Source organism: Pundamilia nyererei, unplaced genomic scaffold, assembly GCF_000239375.1.
Source record: "Pundamilia nyererei isolate P.nyererei 1_Seehausen unplaced genomic scaffold, PunNye1.0 scaffold00116, whole genome shotgun sequence".
In the NCBI taxonomy this organism is placed as follows: domain Eukaryota; kingdom Metazoa; phylum Chordata; class Actinopteri; order Cichliformes; family Cichlidae; genus Pundamilia; species Pundamilia nyererei.
The window spans coordinates 227,645-248,726 of record NW_005187517.1 but is presented as its reverse complement, the minus strand read 5'-3'; the positions used below and the strand labels follow the sequence as shown (position 1 = coordinate 248,726).

At 40.2% G+C, this 21,082-nt stretch overlaps 1 protein-coding gene across 1 annotated transcript in view; it reads right to left on the bottom strand.

Moving 5' to 3' along the window:
- Positions 1-7,470: 7,470 nt before the first annotated feature.
- LOC102194352 (plexin-A1-like) overlaps positions 7,471-21,082 on the bottom strand; it is a 47,449-nt gene continuing 33,837 nt past the window's right edge. The window contains exons 2-3 of the mRNA XM_005742071.1: positions 8,645-10,016; positions 7,471-7,518 (exon numbers count right to left, since the gene is read on the bottom strand). Of these exons, the coding sequence (XP_005742128.1) occupies positions 7,471-7,518; positions 8,645-9,820 (1,224 nt within the window). The 5' untranslated portion in view covers positions 9,821-10,016. The remainder of the gene's footprint in view (positions 7,519-8,644; positions 10,017-21,082) is intronic.

The window sequence follows — 21,082 nt, the reverse complement described above, 5'->3', positions numbered from 1 at the left end:
CACATTCTTTTAATGTAACTCTGAGGTGTAAAATGATAGTAGTTAAAATCGAGTGTTAAAAACGAGTGTTTCTATGTCAAATCTGGAGGTGTTACAATGGAAACATTAAATCTTGACCTCTTAACTGAACTCCTACAGGGGCTATGACACTAATAGAGTAAATTCACAGACTCCGCCCCCAGCACCATAGGCTCCAATCAAAGCTGAAGTGAAGCCGTTTCAGAACATTTTGCTCTACATATTTGAGTTGTTTGCCGTGCTTGGTAAGTCATTTTTTCAAAGATTGTTTCAATTATTATTATTAGCTTTTACTTCTGTGGCTCTTTGGAGTTGAGACAATGTTGAGACATGTTGCTCGGTGATATTATTCTGTTTTAGCTAGCTGAAAGGTATTGTTTGCGGGCAAATACCACAGCCTTGAAAAAAAGCTTGTATGTGAATTTTCAGTCAAATTTTTTGGTCAAATACACAAAAACAATGTCTAGAATGTGAAATGTTGGTTATAATGGTGCTACTTGAAGCCTGAAAATGATCTCCCATAAAAAAAAACAAATGAGCAAACAGCAGTAGCAGATGTCCTGACTGGGTTTTATGTTAGCATTAAGATCCCTCCAGAGTTTTTTGTCAGCTAATTTTTATTCAATCTCCACATAGGATATGCTTGTGAAGATGGAATATGGGGGAGAGCAGAAGTGCGTTGAAGTTCCACAAAGTGCTGAATGAAGGACATGCATATTGTATTGAAGAAATAAGTGATGAGAATGCTGTTATTTGCATTTACCAGCTCACCTATGTCAGACCTTTTGATAAACAAAATTCTAATGAAAGTGAGAACATGTACACTGTTACATCTTTCAGAAAAATTTTTTTTGAAATTGTGGTGCACAGTTCAGAATAAATGTTTTTCAAAAACCATTGCGTCTTTTTAGTAAATGTTTATTTCCAAAAGAAATTTCTATAAGTTCAGAACAGTAAAATTCCCGCTTTTTAGAATGAATTAGAAGATAACTCTTACGTAGTTAAACTAAAATACTCTTTGAGAGTTAATATATAAACTCTTAACACCAAGTGTTAAATTATCAACTCCAGACAGATTTGGTGTTTAACACTAAATCAGAGTTAACGTACCAACTCTCCAAAAAGAGTTAAATTAACACTCTCTGGTGTGGACCAATATAGACACTTTAATAGTGTTGAAATCAAATCCGACAGTGTTAATTTGGACATGCTGGATTTGCTGTGTAGTTCAGGTGGTAGAGCAGGTCATATATCAATTGAGAGGTTGGTGGTTCAATCCCTGGCTGCTTCAGTCTGCATGCTGAACTTCAAGTTACTGTCCAATGTATCCGGTGTGAGTGTTAGATAGAAAACATAACGAAAGTGCTGGTGAAAATGAATAAGGCATGCAGGCAGGATATAGGCGAATGGCAGTCTATGGACCTGTCAATACCTTGACATGTGAACATGTCAAGGCGAAAGACACTTGGACAGATTTGGCTGACAACAATTGAAAGGTAGATTATAACAAAATTTTAGTTTTAAGTACCTCTAAAATTTAGCTAATACAACTCTACAGCTAGTGTTATGAGTATTTCTCACCACTGTAAACTCCCATTTGAAAGCTTCCTGAAAACCTAAGTAATAAACACGATTGTAAAAAACACTGAGTATCTTTATGTGTCTTGTTTTGTGCTTTGAGCATTTTGGTTGAGTCTAGCTAGTCTCGTAGCTCTTCAACAGACTGCTGTTTAGTAGCATACTCTCTCTATGGTGCTTAGCTTGGAGCCAGTTAGATAATTAGCTTAAACTAGCTGGAGGCTAATTGATAAGAAAACAGTTGTGTCACAATACATTATTAATTTTAATTATTAAGGTTATTTAATTCTGCCTCATTCATCCAAAATAAACTAACGGGAATAAAATTCTGATTGCTGTATGTATTACAGATTGCTACTTAGCTCTTTAGCTTTAACTCACTATTAACAGTGCACAGAAGGGAATTTTTAGCTTAGTGAAGCTTTCTTTTTCAGCTAAATGCCTTCTTTGGGACTCATAGAAGTAATCTCTTTTCACGTATGTACACAGAATTCCAGGCTTTTCTAATAACATTCAGATAATGTCATCACCTAATTGTTTAACCAGGACCAAATCAAAATGTTCCAAGTAAAAGAAGACCTTATTTGCTTAAAATGAATAGAACTTCTACCACTGTTAGAGTTCCCACTTCACCCCTACTGCATTGTGCTTGCGCTGATAATTGTATATTTTACTTTAAGATAAATGATCAAGCTTCTTCATCAAATATTAAGAAAATGGTAATATAAGTACAGCCATTGAAGCCTTCAAATTCCCCACCCAGCAGGCCCAAAGAGTAATGCAATGTAGATGAGACCCATCACTAATGAGACTAAAGACACAATGGCAAGATCAGGAAAGAATGAAGTCGTGAATGGACACAAATACATATGCACGCACTTAGTCACCAGTCGCCTGGAAGACAGAATACAAAATGCCACAGAAATAGACTATAATCCTGGCCAGCAGTGATCAACACTGATAAATATTAATAAACACTATTATGCTCACAGAAAAATAGAGACAGAGCAAGCAAGAGAGGGAGAAAAGATAGAGGCAGAGTCAGTCAGAGAGAGGGAGCAGTAACAATAGAGGAGTCTTCTTGCTCTCTGCAGGCAATTTTCCCACTGACGTCCACCTTGTTTTGTGCAAACAGTGCGGACTCACATGCACGAACACTTGCACGCTCTTATTATCAGGCCATTTTCCTCTGTTTGTTTTCACCGTTGTTTTGTCCTGCTTCTTTGGAGGCCAGGATAAGAGGTGGGCACACACACACACACATATGAGAAGTATACAAAGTGGGGAAGAGGCAGAAAAAATGGAGATAAAGTGAGCCTTAAACACACACACATACATACACACAGAGGATAGTATCTCTCCCATTCTCTGCCTGAATCAGTCTCATTAGTCATGCTAAGGCTGTAGTGTTGCTGGGTCGGGCTGCTCGCAGAGCTGTGGAGCTGGACTCCAGCCCACAGCCAGAGAAGGTCACCCACCACTCAGTTTAACTCCCGCAGGACCAACGCTGGCCTCTTCCTGATAATAAGCGGACATCACGATGCACGGGGAGAGACCTGCAATTCCAGACACACCTAATCTGGTGTAGAGCTATGGGAGAAGATGACGAACACAAATCAAATCTTTTTAGTCTTATAATGTTGCATGATTTAAAGTTTAAAATAATTCTTGTGCATTTCTTATACCAGGCCGTGCTCGACCTGCTCTCTGAAAACAGTCATCTGAATTCCCTTCCTTTTACATTTAAGCAATGTTCTGATTGGAGTTGACCTTATCATAATTATCCATTCTCACTAACGTACAGATCCAATGGTGGCCCAATGGATCAATGGAAGCCTGACCTTTCAGCGTATAGGGATTACTTGCACATAAGCTGATCTCATTATTTGAAACTCTTATTAAAAGTCAAAGTATAACAGAAAATCACAGTAGGTCCCCTTTAAAAAAAACTGGGTGAATACAGCATTAGCCATAGAACATAAAAATATTTTTATTGAAAAATATTAATTTCATAGAAAGAGAAAAAGTTCTAAATGGCCCTTTAAAACACATGTTTGGATGACACCCTTTTAAAGGACATGCCAAAATCATCACTGCTACTGCCAGCAGCTTTTGGAAGCCACATAATTATTTAAATAGTGGATGGTGTGTAGTCAAGGGGGTTTTAGCTGATTGTAACATAAATATACCGGTGCTATCTGAAAGGTTCGACTTTTAGTGAGCCAGTCTGATGGAAAAATCGACACCATGAGGACAAAGGAGCACAAACTCAGCTAAAAAACAGTGATTGAAAAGCTCAGGTCAGCGCAGTGATAGAAGGACACTTCCAAATAAGTGAACATGCCATAGAGTCCAGTTAAAGGAATCATCATAAAAACCGAAAGAGTTTGGCGCTGCTGTAAATCTGTCTTTGGAATTGGCCAGCTGATCGTCCAAGAAGAAGAGTAAAAATAGATCTGCCAACAAAGAGACCGGCATCAACTACATGCTGATAAATGTGGGTGTGTTAAGCCCTTTTGTACTTCTATTCTGACCTCATTTTAATGTCATCACACCTACAAGGCAAAGAGGAAAGGTATACGCACTGTAGCTTCAAATGAATGGGAGTAAACATTTTGAGTCCAGCTTATTCAGAGAGGTCAACATTGATTGTACAGTTTTTCACCTTTGCTGACAGCCTGTGAGCATCACCTGACACCGGTTTTATTTCCTCACATCACATTTCCCTGCTTCAAGTTCTCGTTCACACTGTAACCACTGAAGGATGATCGGCCCGCATTAGGGGAAAAGGAAACTACTACGAAGTCTCTTTTTATATCATTTCTAAGCAATTGTAAGAATTGGGATAACATTCACTGTTACTGTTCTGGGCAGAGTTAAGAAACCTTTGTCCATCTGTCTCTCCATTGTTGTGTTTATCTCTCCCTTTCCCTATCACTGTTTTCCTAACTATGTTCCCTGATACTATATGTTCATTCTACCGTTACTGACCCCCGGGCAAGCAGGCAAGCAAACTGAGCAAACAAATCTCTCTGAAATGTGGCAGGACGTTTGAGTACAAACACAGGACAGAAATTCCCTCCAGTTGGTCCTGTTGCTCTCTTAGCTTAAAGATTTCATGATCTACCTGTGCACACTATACTCTGTGCTTTAATGGAAGTCTCAAATCTCTCAACTCACTGGATAAATTACATCATACAGACTCTGAAAAACAAACATCATACCGATGATTACCCAAACTTTTATATTACACCACCTAAGCTGCCAGAGGAAATTTGGAAGTTTTAGAGTGTGAGGTTGGGCACATATAAAACTGTGACCTGTTTTTTTGTTTTTTGTTTTTTTGTTACAATAACCCAAAAAGTGCTTAATATAAAGATTTCGCGTCAGACAAAGTGATTAACTTTGATAGAGTTCAGGTAGAGATTACTGTTCAAATAACCTGACCTTGTCTCTTCAAATGAGCCTGTGCTGATAGTTTCCACATGACACTCACGCAAAAGCAACGAGCTGTCACCGCTCCCATCAGGAAACTATGAACATGCCTGTACAAGATGATGAATTTCTCACAGCGCTATCCCAGAGCGAGCTCCACCAACACAACCTTGATCGATAGCAGGGAGAACGACAGATGGCCATAAAGGACGATCGTGTAACTGCATGCTCATTAGCATAATTGCCTGCATACCTATACAGTAAACTCACAATGGCCTTGTGAGTTTACTGTATAGGTGCGCAGTTTGCACACCACTTGTGAGTTTACTGTATAGGTGCACAGCTTGCACACCACCAGCGGGCTTGTGACAGAGATGTTGTTTCTGTCTTGCATCAAGCTGTGACACTTTAAAGAAGAAAAGTCAATGAGCAATTATAACATGCTCAACATAACAGGGATATTTGAAAATCGGTATTGTGCTCAAGTAAAGGGAAATTCTTTCATATCACAAGCGTGTACATTTTACCCAACATGAGTGCGAGGGTCTAGACCAAAAAACATAATAATGCAGAAACGTGGCTGCACAAACCCAAATTTCTGCAGGTCTAGTTTATGTTTTTATTATAGTCAGATCTTAATTGGCTAAAATTGGCTGTTTGAAGCATGTATCCCTTGTAGCACCATATAAAAACAGTCTACCCATCTTTATTTCATGATAATAACATCTAATGTATCGCTACAAAAGCTGACTTACACATCGTATCTTATAACGTCACCAAGTAGTTAAGCAACCACCAAGAAATGGCTGAAATGTACCATTCTTAGCATTTGTGGACCTCATTTTCGTTTAATGGTCAACAGCTCAAACAGACATGTACTAGCATAAATAAAGCACAATATGGTAGTGCAATGCTAAAATTGCTAATAATATTATTAGAATCAACACATTAATTTAACATTGTGCAGCATATTTAAGTAACCTTTCTTCTCTGGGTGCAAAGTGGCACATTAATCAGCTGCCTCTGTCAACAACTGAATGCTCAATACAGCAGGCTTACATGTTTACTGTAACAATGCTGCAAAAGTAATGCTTCGCATATATAATATTGACCATGTTAGCAATTACAGTTTAACATGTTCAGCAAGCTTACACTTATTAATTAGCCATTCTCAAAAAGCACAGCAAATACTTATGGGACTGCCAACAGTTTTGCAGTGCTAATGATTGCCACCTATAATGTGCACTATGTCAACAGTCGCAGAATAACATGTTTAGCTAATACCTGCTAATTAACCTTTCCCAAAAATTACAGATAGGGCTGATGGGAATGCAGTCTGCGTTAATCTGAATATGGGACTGAATAAGAATTCAACAGGGCGTTTATGAAGGTTTTCTTCCAATTCTAAATGAATATATTTATTTATTTATTTTATCTGCTTACAGTAAGATCAGAGGATCACTGAAGACTATATTCTTGAATGACCACAAATCTTTGCACATTTTTTGGCAATGCATCCAGCAGTTTTTCCATAATTGGACTGACTGACTGACACATCTAGAGCTGCTAGTGTAGCTAAAAAGATCTGCTAGTTAGCTTTCTACGTCTTCTGCCTTCCTTTATCTCTAACATTTTTTAATTAATTCCTGTCCTCTACGACCAGGCTTCGGTCACACTTTTCTTCACACCTTCTCTTCTGTCTTTGCTACCTCCTTTTTTGTCTTCCTTCCTAGCAGTCCATGCCCCCACCTTCCATAAAACCCACCACTCCGACTTTCTGTCATTCTTCATCACTCTCCTCCCCTTTATCGCTGCATCGTCTGTTCTATCCGCATTGTATTTTCAGATCACATCCAGACTCTGGCTTTACACACTAAGTCACTCTATACCTCATCACTCAGAGGAAAGTCAAGGAGAGGGCAGAAAGAGATGGTGAAAGAGCAAAGGCTTGAGAAAAAGGGGAATGAGACAGAAGAAGCTAAAGGCAACCAAAAGAAACAAGATTGCAAAAAAAAAAAGGGAAAGTTGGGGGGGGGGGGGGGGTTACAGGTCAAAAATTAAAGACAAAGAAAAAAGGTCAAGAAGAAGAGTTGCGGAGCAGAATAAGAAAGAAGAAGATAAAAGAAGAAGCAGAGGGAGAGCGGGGTTAGCAAATGAAAGAAGCCCTTATGCTAATGATGGGACTAGAGTAAAGACGTAGGAGCGAAAGAGAAGATGGAATAGCAGAGAGGGGAAGAGGAAATGGAGACAGGGAGGTGGAGAGTAGTTCAGAGATTTATGGCAGGGTGTTATGGAGCACCGACTAAATAACAGAAGGTGAGACCAGGTGAATTATTCATGAGGATACTGGGCTGTGAGTGTGTGTGACATGTGGGTGACAGGAGCAGGTGAAGCACACACACACTTACACACACACACACTTGCATCTCTAAGACACCCTTAGGCCAGCTCATCTATGAGTATGAGCAAAGACAAGCCATCCACTACCTGTAGATGAAATTATTAGAAAAAAACAACAACACAAAATCTCAGCAAGACAGCTGTTGTGTGCTCAGACTAAAGAAATATGGGGACATTTTAACAAAATTAAAAACTAATTTGGGATGCATGAAAGTTTTGATCCCTCTAGCTCATGCCCGTGTTGGTACTTCTCTCGGCACTTGACAACCAGAAGTCAATTTATTCTAATTTAGGTATTTTAGTTCCACATCTGGTACCTTCACATGGATCATTAGACACTTTATGGAAGTTTGGCTACTGTGCTGCAGGTAGACTGGATGTTCTGCTTTAGAACAAACAGCTTCTTTCTTAAAAAGATCATGTAAACACATTCTCCCACTATGTTAAAATGCTCTTCTTATAATAACATTTATTCCATGTGGCACAAAATGTGGAATTGCGCCTACACTTTGATTGCCCTAACCAAAATGGAAAACATCACTTTGCCATGTCTGAGGATATGCTGACATTCTTTTTTTACCCACTAAGTAGATATCTGGTTCTCACTAAGAAGAGGAGAGGAGTATGGATCTCCATTTTTCTGGAAAAGCAGTAACCTGGCCCCTTTGACATGATACTGAGACTTTAAATACTACGATAACAAGAATCCAAAAGCACTTATAATAACTATAGATGCATAATGAGTTGTTAAGTTAAAGACTCTATTTACTCACATGGCTTACAGTGGTTTACCTCACTGCCTACCTCTCTCACGCCCACTAAAGGTGTGTTTTCGGGTTGTTGGCTCTACCAACTTTTCCAAGTAGATGCCTCACTATGATCATGTGTTGATGATGAAAAACCTCTAATTAATCTATTAAAATTGCTTCAATGACTGGACAGAACCTTCTCAGACACGGCTGGTATTGGCACAACCTGAATCTGTGATCACTTCAGTGCTTTGGGAAAGGTGCGAGGTAATGAAAGGCTATCAACAAATAAAAGCTGTAACCAAGCTTCACAAAAACAATAAAAAAGACATAATTTTTCCTTTTCCGGGGTTAAAAAATGCAAAATTCAAGGTTGCACAATCATAGGAGGAAACAATCCACACAGGTACGGATGATCACAAGGAAAGAAAACACTTCTGGGAGTTACTGTCTCAAACACTCACCGAGTTGATGCAGGCCAGCTCCTTGTTGAGCAGCCAGGGCAGGGAGAGTTTCCCCTCTCCTCTGTAGCACGACTGAATCCTCTCTTTAATCTTCTCCTTTATCTGCCTCATTGTGAACAGGCACAAAGCTGACTCCTTCGGCGGCTTGGCTCTGTTCTTCTGACCCTGCGCAAACACAGTAAATAGAACCTCCTCGTGCTCCTGAATACCAAGCGAACGTGCCAACCGGCTCCCCGGCCGGGCTAAATAAGCATCCTGAACCAGGCGGTACTCCACTCCGTCCTTGGTGCAGCCAATAGGGAACTCAACGTAGGAGTAGAACTTGGGATCGTCAACACACAGGCGGACGATCTTAGAGGTGAAGAACTGCTCGCTGGCCGCATCTGGGGAAGTGAGCTGGGTGTCGAGCTGTAAGGTGAGGTAGTACACAAACTGCTCGCTGTTGAAGCCGTAGATGTAGTAAATGTCGAACGCGGGGAACTTTGAGAGCGTGTCTGAGGGAATCTTGAGCTGGGAAGAGACAAACTCATCCTGGTACACGAAGCTGAACATGTCAGCGTTTTCCTCGTTGGACATCAGCTTGCGGCTAGACAGCGTGGGGAAGTACTCAGACTTGCCATCGATAGGAGTGCCGACAAAGAGCTTCCCTCCGCCTCCAAAAATATCCGGGGAAATCACGACGCCCGACATGGTGCCCGCCTCGGCCACACTGGATAGATAATGCTCTTTGCGATGGTGGGGTTCGCCCAGCTTGAACAAATCATCCAGACGCAGGAACTGGCATATTCCCTGGGAAGTACTTCCACATGCAATCAAGCGGTTGTGGGCAGCATCGAGCAGAAGGAGTTTATTGACATTAGAGGTCTGCACCAGCTCGTGGGGGCAGGACTGTACACCAGGTGGAGGGTAACAGCGAGGGTTGTCTGTGACAGGGCCGGTGACGTGGCTTCGTAGCTTGGTGAGGTTGCTGGAGAGCTTATAGATCCAGTTGACGGCACCCAAGTAGACCTCGCCGGTTTTGTTGTTGACCACCAAATGTGTCAGGCCTCCTTCAGGAGGGGAGAAGGAGAGAAAGGGGGATGCAGAAGGAGTAGTAGAGGTAGAAGCGATGGAGAGAGGAAGTACAAGGAAGAGGATGGGGAGGATGAGAAGGGGAGGGTTAAGGTGGGAAGACATGGTGGTGAAGAGGGGAGGGGGGTGTGAATGTGTAATCCTTTACAGGGTCAGTCAACGCCTTAGAGGAGCGCGGGGTGCAAAAGATGCAAAAGAGGAGTTTCCGAGCAACTGGCTTCCCTCGTCCTTTATTCCTCCTGTCTCTGCTGTCGTTTCTATAACCTCATCCCCTGATCCTCAGCTTTGTCTGCCACCAGCCCTGCAAAAAAAGGAAAAACAATGAAAACTGTCAATATATAGTTGTACACTTCCAGAGAACTGCCAACAATTATTCATTTGAATACATCAAAATGACAAGCCACTAAATATTACTCTGACTCAGACTCTGAGGACCAGATGCTGAAAGCAGAAACCAAAAAAAGAAAAAATACAAATGAGGGCACTATCGGCTTTGTTTTATTGACTTCTCGACTCTTGGCTCGCACCACTCGGTGGAGTGCATCTTTTAAAAGAAGACAGGGGCTGAGCATTGCTCTTCTGCTTATTGATTGTCTGGAGGTATTAAAGGATTCAGCGGACAGGGTGCACTTTCACACACATAAATACACAAACACCTCAAAACCTGTAGATGCGCTCATAAGCAGACATATAGAAAAGGTAGCTTGCTATACGTATACAAAAAAAACCTAAACTAAAACACACACATACCCAGGGCCAACCACTGATGTGTGATAGCAGGTAAACACCCATAAATTACAAGCAGAGCAGCATGAGAGTCCTAAAGTATATTTACTACAGGGAAACAGAGCAGAGAAATACAGGCAGCCTGCCTTCTGAAAAAGAAAGGCAGAGGGAGGAACTGGTCAAAGCAGATAAAGCAGAAGAGACGATGAGAGGGAGAGAAGTGAAAGCTATTTGGCTTCATACCAGTGGAAGTGGAGATGACTGGAAAGATTGCTATAAATGAAAACTAGGGAAAATAGTAAGGAAAGAGAAAAGCGGATGGACCATTCATCTATATTCCATTACTTTCATTTTATATTCACTTTTATGGTTTAGGGTCATGGGAAGCTTGAGATTATCCCAAAATGCACTTTGCACTGGAGCCTACCAAGGTGACACTGGACAGGGCCAGAGACACAGCACATCCTGGACAGGGCGCGCCTGCAAGTTGCACCACATCAACCAAGTCAATTTCATGAAGGTGAAATTGACTTGGTTGATTTGAAGATGAAGCATTTTTCTAACCAAAAAGATTTTGGCATATAAGCGCTAATTCATTTGGCTATAGGCAACCTCTTTTTGCTATGTGAATAAAAAGCCTTTTATTTGGGCAAAAAAGTATCCATGTCTACAAGTTAACAAACCCTGAAGCCACCATTTTAGAGCTTTCCTCTTCCTCTCTGTGTAACTTCACTGGAAATGATTGGTGCGGTTCAAGAAGGGATACGCTTGTAGTGCTTGACGGCACTGCAGAGTCAGCTTACTGCCAGTTTTGTCATAGTGGTCAAACGGGATGCTGTAAAAAAAAAATCCATGTTGCCCCAGCAACACTGTGCTCATACAAAATATAAGTGACATATCAAAACCCTGCAAAAAGCACAGAAGTGATAGGAAAAGTGACAATTCATGTCCGCACAAAGTACAAGCAAACTGCAAAATGAAACAACAGCAGAAGTTTTAAAAAAAATTGCGAAGTTCTTCAACTGGTCAACTGAGGTTTGTTCCAAAAGGAGAAGTTTAAACGTTCTACCAAAAACAAACAAACAAACAAATCAACTTCAAAGCAAACCCCAACATGGTTTCAGCCTGCTAGAAAAATCGATTTGGTCTCTATAGATATTTTCCCTATTCATTCAAATTGTAGGAGATTAAATTTTAATGTAATTGATCAGTTTAAAATTTATCAAGGTAGCTCAAAATGTTTTGAGTTCTGATAAAACTTTGTGGTGGTCATAGGGTCATGCTAACAAACCATTCAAATTTGCCTTACATCCAAGAAAGTTCTTTAAGGTCAACTTAATAAGTTGAAATTTGAGTCGCGTGTATTTCACAACACATCCATTATTTTTATTACTACTTTTTTGCTAGCTATCTTATTAAAATCACAGTGAATCACACGGTTGCTTTGCTAACCACACTAGCTAGCTAATGCTAGCATTAGCAGGTAACTGAGCACAACCCCTCCAAGCAATGTCAGAGAAAACCCAAGATGAGGCCAGTTTAGATCCCAAGCTTGGAGCATTATAACTGTAGCCCTCAAACCAATGAGGGGTATGGATATGCAATGTCTGTCAAACTAACCAGCACAAAAACAAAATAGCGGTTCAAAGGCTAACCACATACAGTACTGTTCAATTTTCTTTTCATTAGTTCATGCAGAGAACAAAGCGACGGCTTGTTTCATAATGGAGTTTGGACAGCAAACTATTCTCGTCTCCTGTTTCTGCCGCTGTTCCTTATTTCTCCCTTTCATTACATTCCTCTCCCTCTCTCTCTCTTCTCTCAGACACTTCTTGTCAATAGTGTCTTTCATCTCCTGCCCAGCCATGATTACAGTGGCCCAGATGACGATGCTGTTGCCTGTCCCATCAGGACAATAAACCCACTGTTAGCATCTTGGACACATAAAAAAAATGTGAACATATAACACACACATACAGTACGCGGTCAAAAGCATTTCTAAACCCTATCACAGACCTCATTGACTTCATCGTGCCGCATACCCTCACACATGTAAACTTAAGTGACATAAAACGAACCTTCCCACATGCAGTCAGGCACCGCGCGTGCACTTTATCATAATACACAAACACTTTAAGAGAAAGGAGAAGACTTGCATGCTATACTAAATGACAACATAAGAATGCGCGGTTATTGTTGAACATTTTTGTCTCACCTTCTCTGATGTACTTTACACATTCTATTAATAAGTGAAAATCACACAGCACATGTGAACTCTGTGGCCATATTGCTTCAATAGCCAGCGGAGCTGAGTGCTGATGATTACAGGCACTGTTTGACTAAACTGGGACAAAGAGATGAGAGGAAAGAGGAACGCATGAACTGAAAAACACAAGGTAGTGATTTGAAAGTATTTTCTTTTATGTTGGAATTAGATCAAAAGAAGAAAATATCAGTTATTAAGAGGTAAGTTTGCTAGAAATGTGAATATGGATTCACAAATGATGAAAGAAAAATGCGACAGAGTAAACTGATGTGAAACCAATTTTTCTTCCTTTGTTGCCTCCCAATTCACATCTCTGTCACTCTTTTATATGGTTATTGTATTTTGTGAATGTTTATTTTTCACAAATTTTACAATTTCGATTTTTGCACTTATTTTATAGATTTAAGCTGCACATGTCTGTTTACATGTCTGACTGAAATGTTTGCCAGCATTTCCGTCAGGTTGAGGTCTGAACTTTGACCTAGCCATTGCAGCACCATGTTCCTTTTCTTTTTTAGCCATTATGTTGTAGATTTGCTGATGTGCTTAGAACCATTGTCCTGTTGGCTAGGGTAGGGCAATATGGCCCAAAATATTTATCATGATACATATTTGAAATTTTGCGATAAAGATATAACTGGCACGAGACAAAATACTTTACAACTCCACAACTCTATTAGTGCAAAAAACCCATCAATTTATTTTCACTTAAACAAGCAGCTGTTCTTACAGGGAGGACTTGTTGGTTCTGCTTTCTGCCACGACGTAGCATGTTCTACAAAAAATTGTGTTTTGGTGACGGACGAAAACCAAACCAGTTCCACACCACTGAAGTTGCGCAATTTTCACAAACCAATTCTGGTTCATCTGTTTCATTCAACAATCTGCTTTCGCCCTTCTCATTCTCCGTCGCTGCCATGCTTTTTCCGCCATGTGCGTATGAGCGTTTGAAAACACAAACACTGCGCCTGCGCGTTTTACCCATATTCTATCGCGATATTTAATTTTCTTATCATTGCTTAAAATTGTACCGGTATTACTGTGAAAGGTATAATATGGCCCAGCCCTACCATTGACCCAATTTGGCTGAATTTGGAGCACAGAAGAGTTCATGATTCTGTGGATGGAAAACAAGCCCAAATCATTACACCTCCACCACCGTGCTTAGTAGGTAATAAAGCAGTTAGGCTGATATGCTGCATTTGGTTTTCACCAAACAGAGTTCAGTGCGTTAAGGCCAAACATCTCCACTTTAGTAGCACCCAATCAAAGGACATTGTTCCAGAAGTGGTGGTTTGTTCACATGTAACGTTGCAAACCTAAGCTATGTTACTGTGTTCTTTTTAGATCTCCTGGTAATGCTGTACAGTAAATTAGTTTTAACATTTAATGTGCTAAAGTGAAGTTGGTAGAGCCTGAGGTGCAGCTCTGGGGCTTTTTTGTATTTTCTCTGAGCATTGCACAGTCTGACCTTGGGGTAAACTTGCTGGGACATCCACACCTGGGGAAATTAAAAGCTTAAGACCAACAAACTTGTACAGAGTGTTTATCGACACTACCTGTGCATCACTGGAGTCTGCTGGCAAAAGGCATTTGCAACTCCATACTAAAGCCCAAGCTTCTAAAGTGACGCAAAATACTATCTGGTGTTCTTGTTGTTCATCATTTAAAGCCACCTCTAATCAGGAAAATATGGCACTTGATATATCACCTGATATATCGCATCATTAATTCTTTGAAGCTGATCAGCATCTCATCTGATAAAGGCCTTCACCTCTAAACGTGTGCACGTTTTTGTGTCAGGGCTATCCCCAAGCCCACCTGCCACGTCAGATGAAGCTGTTGAGGCATTCAGGTCTGCCCCGAGTTGATTTATTGCTGTTGGCACATCGATTGCACACACAGCCACAGACCTAAGCCAAACACTTAAGCAAATTTATACACACCACTTCTTCAGCATGGAGCTCACATTCATGCCTGCCGGCCTCACTTCGTGCGAGTCTGTTTGTATATGTGTGAGCGTATTCTGCATCTGGTCCATCTTAATTACTTGTCAAACAGTCATCCACACGCGTCAGCTTATATGTGAACTGTACAATACGTACACAAGGCATACATAATGAAACTTTGAAAACCTCAGGCAAAGTATAAACATTTATACAGATACCTTTTCCAATTTAAACACTTTTTTTCTGGACAAAGAGCCATAGAGAAAGAAAACATTGGAGTTGGACTGAGCTGCTTGGAAACTTGACCTACATTTATTACCTTGTTGATTAAAGGACGTGAGCCCAGAGGTTTGGATTTCCACTTATAATCACGTCACCATAATCGCGTTGCTACAGTTTAAATGGGGTTTACGTCTAACTCCAAAAAGTTTCATTCACTTTTACACCTGAAGTTATTTGGAATTTAGCTTTCATAGAGTTCGGAGCTAATCAAGACGTTTAACCTGGAGAACCTGAAGAGGACCTAATTAGGAGAGACTTTGTTCAACCTAACTCACAAATCATGAGTAGGCAACCACTTTGATGCAGGAGGAGCTGTTTTTCTGGCTTGTGGGGGGCACAGACCACAGTGTCTGGGCTAAGTGAAGAGTAGACTTTTCTTGAACAGTTTCTCATGCTAATATTCACATTAACAGATCTCAACTGCTGCTTTAAATTTGACGAATAAGACAACAATTGCTGCAGTAATATTACATAAGTCTGGTGGTTTGTATTGTCATATATAGAACTTCCTATCCCATGGACACAGTTTTTCTAGTTCCCTTCCCCCATAAATGATGTAACCACAGTAATGTCAACTATTCTTTAGTAAAGTTCCTTTGTGAAACTTTGAGCGAAGGCCTGAGGAGAAATAGTGGAATACAGCATGCTGTTGTTAATCACAGGATAAAACATACCCAGCTGTTTTGTTTCCCTTTGACTTTCAAGGGGGTTTAATTTTTATCTCTGATTCGATGAGACTTGGAAAAAATTGAGGCCACAAACTCAACAGAAAACTGTTTACCGTAGTTACACACAAGAGAGCTAATGTGGGAGTTTTCCATTGCAATCTTAAGGTGTTGCCCCGTATGGGACAATAGAAATAGAACTTGTTTAAGGTATTTTTTTAAATCTCGTATATACATTTTTTGTGAAAAAGTAAGTCATTTGATGTCAATTTTACACTTCATATATGGAGGCTGAATTAATGATGAAAGATGCCTCATCCAAATGAGTTGCACTGCTAAGACTTGATGTAATTAATTATTAAACAATAAAATATAATGCGAGCTCCATGCAGCAAATAAAAAGATGCTAGTGATTTCACTCTGAAGTGAAATCAGATTTTATGCCAAAGCCATAGTATTTAATAAAGAAGATTCCTGGTTTAATTCCAAGAGGAGACACAGAGCCAAACTCAGGGATTCATACGGTTGTGTACTCCTAGTTTCAGCCCCAAGACCGGATAAATGTGAGGGTTGTGTCAGGAAGGACAGTTGGCATAAAATCTCTGGTAAATCAAACATGTAGACACATCTGCTGTGGTGACCTCTTGTGAATAAGGGAGCCCCCTTAATAAATACCTGACAGTACTTAAAGTACTGACAATGTGAACGGGTATGTCATATGCAAAAGTCAATGGTAAGCCATCATAAATGAGCACACCAACTGATTTTCTTTTAGATATGTCAAGGTAGACACAATCAGCCTATGCTTGGAAAATCTGATGGGATCTTTTAAAGTAAAAAAAAACAAAATAAAAAAACCTCCACGCTTATTGCAACAGATGGTAGCAAAATTACAGTCACAGTACAGGTCAGGTAAGGACAGCAGAGGAGGAGATGTGAGAAGAGGGATAGGAGACGGACACACTTGTGAACGTGAGGAGATTTCTATTTGGAATCCATTTTCCAAAAGTCGTAATATTGACAAGTACTAATACTGCAGACTGTAGTCGACTCACATCCTCCTCTCCTGGTTTTCAACAGATGGACAGATATAAAGAAAGACCAGTAGGAAGGGAGGGAGTTAGCCATGTATTTCACTGAACAGTATTTATTGGTAATGTTGTTTTCTCTCCACGTGCCACTGCTATATCTGCCAGTAATGATAACTGTGATTGCAGAAATGAAACCAAACATAGGATAAAAAACGAATAAATATCGTGTTTTGTTTCGTATGAAAAAACAAATGGATGATGCCAAAACCAGTACTACTGTATATGTCATGACATCTAAAATATTTAGATCCAGCATTGTATTGGTTGTCATTATAATACAGAATCAAATTGCTGGATTTGCCTCACAGCAAGAAAGTTCTGGATTCGAATCCACCTTTCTGTGTGAGGTTTGCATGTTCTCCCTGTGCTTTTGTGGGTTCTCTCCTTGTAAACTGGACTCAAACAGTCCAAACACCTACATGTTAGAGGAAATGGTGACTCTAAATTAGTCATAGTCGTGAATGGGAATACGAATGGTTCTCTAAGCGTTAGCCATATGACAGACTGGTGACCTACCAAGGGTGTACACCGGCTCTCGCTCTATTACAGGTCCACTGTGACCCTGAATTGGATAAGCGGAGAAATTGGGTGGATGGATGGATGGTACTGGGCACTGGCTAATATAAGATAATCTAACTGTTCCAGGACTGCAAAACCTAGATTCATACATGAATTCCCCCAAAAGACGTGTTTGTGTGAGTATAAAGAGAATGTGGGTCAGACTCTGTGTGTGTGTGCACATGTGGGCTGCTGCACCATGCAGTGGGGACACAGTGGTTCATTTACAGCCGCATTCCACAACAGACACACTGACCTCACAGACAGCTGCATGCACACACACACAACACAAAAGAAATCAAACCGATAGAGAGGTGGCTTCACACTGCACACACACATTAACATCCTTTAGTTATATAGAAATCAATTAAAAATTAAGAAAATACATCTCTGTGGTTTAACACAGTTTATTACATACGCACACACACACACACGCAGAAAATTTGATTCTAACAATCTAAATGAGATGATGAGAAGGATGAAGCAGGCAGCGCAGTAATTTGACTTCATTCATAAAAAGCTGTTCACGCACACATGGAAACAGAAGCTTAGGTAAAAGTTGCATTCTAAGTATACATTTTTTTAGGTAGCACACACAAACACACAGGCACACTCAAACAGACGCAGGAAGGCGTAAATCTCCTGGGGAAAAACACACACTTGCATAAACACAGCCAGAGATACAGGCAGACAAACTCCCGCTTGCACGCCTACAGATACAAAGACTCGCTCACACGCGCTTATTTTTCAAGCTGACAGGTGCAGATCAGCCATCACTCTTTCAGAAAGTGCAGTGGGAATCCACAGCGAGCAGAGCTGAGTGGATGAGCCTTAATCATTCTTAATCTGACTGAGTCTCGCCTACAATACACTCGCTCTGTCTCCCCCAAGCTCGCCAGAATGGAAAGGGTTTAAGGATCTTTTCCAGATAAAATGAAATCCTGACAACTGTTCCGCACTTTTGTTCAAAAGGAGCAAACGCGCAAATCACCTCAGCTACATTTATATCAATTCTGCCCACAATAACTTGCACAAAGTTATACCTTAAACACCAAAGATTAAAAAAAACCGCTGTATGTAAGCAGAGTAATATTAAAAGCCCTCTTTACATTTTTTTGTGGTGTCAATTTTATTTCAACCTGTGTCATTTGTGAGTGGATTGCTACTCTCACTGGGCCAGACACACACCCATTAAGGGAAGCACTCACTATTAATTTTATACATGTCGGTGGGGTGGGTGATGATGAGTGTAGCAATGCAGTGAGAGTTTTCCCAGTCAAGGGGAAAGGTGGGTCATGCCTCTCAAATTAAAACACCTATTATAAAGCTGTGAGTAGGGGGGGAAAAATGTTACCTATGCTTTTTACAGCTGTTTTCTGAACATTAGTGTAACCTGATAAAGGAGAGGACATGCTCTATTGTTTTGATTAAAGTACATAATGCATTAGTTTACAGCTGGCCTTAAAATTACTGCAGGCCCGGAGGGGGAAAAATGAACCGTAATGGTTGTTTGGTGACATGCAGCTCATCCATTAAAATGATTTAGAGTAAAATATGTTTTATTAAACATTGTTGAGTTTCTGATTGTCATGTCACACATCCCCCAAAAAACAATAAAAAAATAATACAAAAACACTACAATCTACTCCACTACAACAACATGAAAAGTCAATGTTTTCTTTTTTTTTATGGATTCTTGCAGAAATGTCAACAGCAACTTTTTGCCCGTGGAAGGTACGAGTGTGTCAACACCTCTTTGTTGTTAAAAACATTCAGATCCATCAACTGGTACCTGATGTTTGTACGCGAGTGTTTCCCCGCACTAGTTTTCTAGTACTGTCCTTGAAACAAAAAGGTGGAGGGTAGAGGCAGAGCAGCAATTCAAACTACTTACACACAAGTACAAACAAACAAAAACAGCAGTTTTGGGGGGGTTTTTTTGTTATTTTTGTGTTGATTTGTTTTTCATAGATCTCGCTTCTGTTGTTGAGGTCATGTGCATGGGCTGGATCACAAAGATAATGCATAGCTAATGAGGAGAAACTACACAGTCTTTTAAAAAATGATGAAATCTTCCTCTAGGCTTTTAAGCATTATTAATATTTTGCATAAATTACAAACCCTTTAAATTGTCTCTTCTAGTTATTACTCATACTTGGCCCCAGCGGTTAAGGTTCAGTCCAGTTCAGTTTCTCTGAAGTTAAGCAAGACAGCTGATACCACCATGTTGGTGTTGTTCCTGCAACATTAAAATAATGCTGGTTCATGATGATTGTAGCATAGCACAGCATAGAAAAACATGTCTTTGTTTACAAATAAACAAATCGTTAGCATTGCAGTTGTTTTATTTATTAATTTGTACCACATAATAAATATATGATTAAGCTAGGGTTTCTGTTAGCCAAATGTACTTTTTAATAAATTTGCTAACTTACTGGCTAATGCTAACTGAATGCTTAGATATCATTTATCAGTTGCAATGTTGATCCTGGAGGAGCATCAATATGATGATTTAGCACATATTAACACAGGGCTATTGGATCATGCCTGATAACCCAACCGTATCTGTTGGAGGTCAGCTCTGATGGTTAGTTTGGCTTAAAAAAATCATCTCAAATAATTAGAATATCAATGAAAAATTCTTTGTATTTTTTCATATCTTCTATATTCACTGCATTTTAAAGTGAAAATGCCATTTTTCTGTTAACTTTGACGGTTATTGCTTAAACAGTATGAATACTCTGTATCTCTCACTCCATTTCATCACAAACAACCACAACATAGGTAAAACTGCTGACTTGTCGCTTGCCCAGATGGTGATCACTGACACCATCCAAAAAGGGGATATGCCGCAGGTCTTTGCTGAAAAAGGCAGGCTGTTTGCAGAGTGCTATATCGAATCATGTTAAAAATGTGGCAGGAAAATGTACAGATGGGACAGGGATGACCGCAGCTTTGAGATCATCAACAAATGCTTGATTCAAGAATTTGGGAGAGCTCCACAAAGGATGGACTGAGGCTGGTGTAATTTGACTGTGTATGTTCTTACTCATCCAGTCATGGTAGTAAAAGCTTGAAAAGAGATGGCAAATGGACTTCTTTAAGTTTGTGAAGATGTTTTGCCCCTCGTCCAAGAGGCTTCCTCAGTTCTAAAAGCAAAATAGTGGAGAGTCCCAGGTATTTAACCCCTGGTGGGGGTTGTCCCCTTTGGAGGTGGTCCTGAGGGTCATTGACCCACTATATCATGTTGACACATTAACCAAATGTTGAAGAAAAGAAAAAAAAAACAGGGGTCATAACCATCACCAGGGATTAAAGGTAAAACCACTGTGAGATTGACCCTACCCTATCATGTGACCTATTGAGGTCACCTAGAGTAAGATGTGAATGGAGGTTAAAGTCCCTGGGAAGAGATATCAAGACTGTATTGTAGGTAGCTCATAATTCTCTCCATGGCCTCTTGTAGTCCTCTGTCAAAAAAACCTGTCTTCTAGGTCCAAAGTAAGAACACTACAATCCTTTGTCCTTTAGGTCTAAGTGTACAGCTGAGTCTTGTATGCTCGAGGTGGCTCTTCTATGTTGTGCCATGTATTTGTGGAATGGCCGTTTGGTTTCTCCAGTGCTGACATACGGTCACTCCTTACTTTACAGCACAGCATATACTATGTTGTTTAGCTTGCATTTGGGAGTTTTGTCATTGGGATGAATCGGTTTTTGTCACTAAAAGAAGTCCTGTTGCCTTCTGTTTTCAAACTCTTAAGGCAGGTGTGAGAGCATGAAGAGTTGCCTCACACAGGTGTCTTCAGTCTATCTAATAGACTCCAATTTGT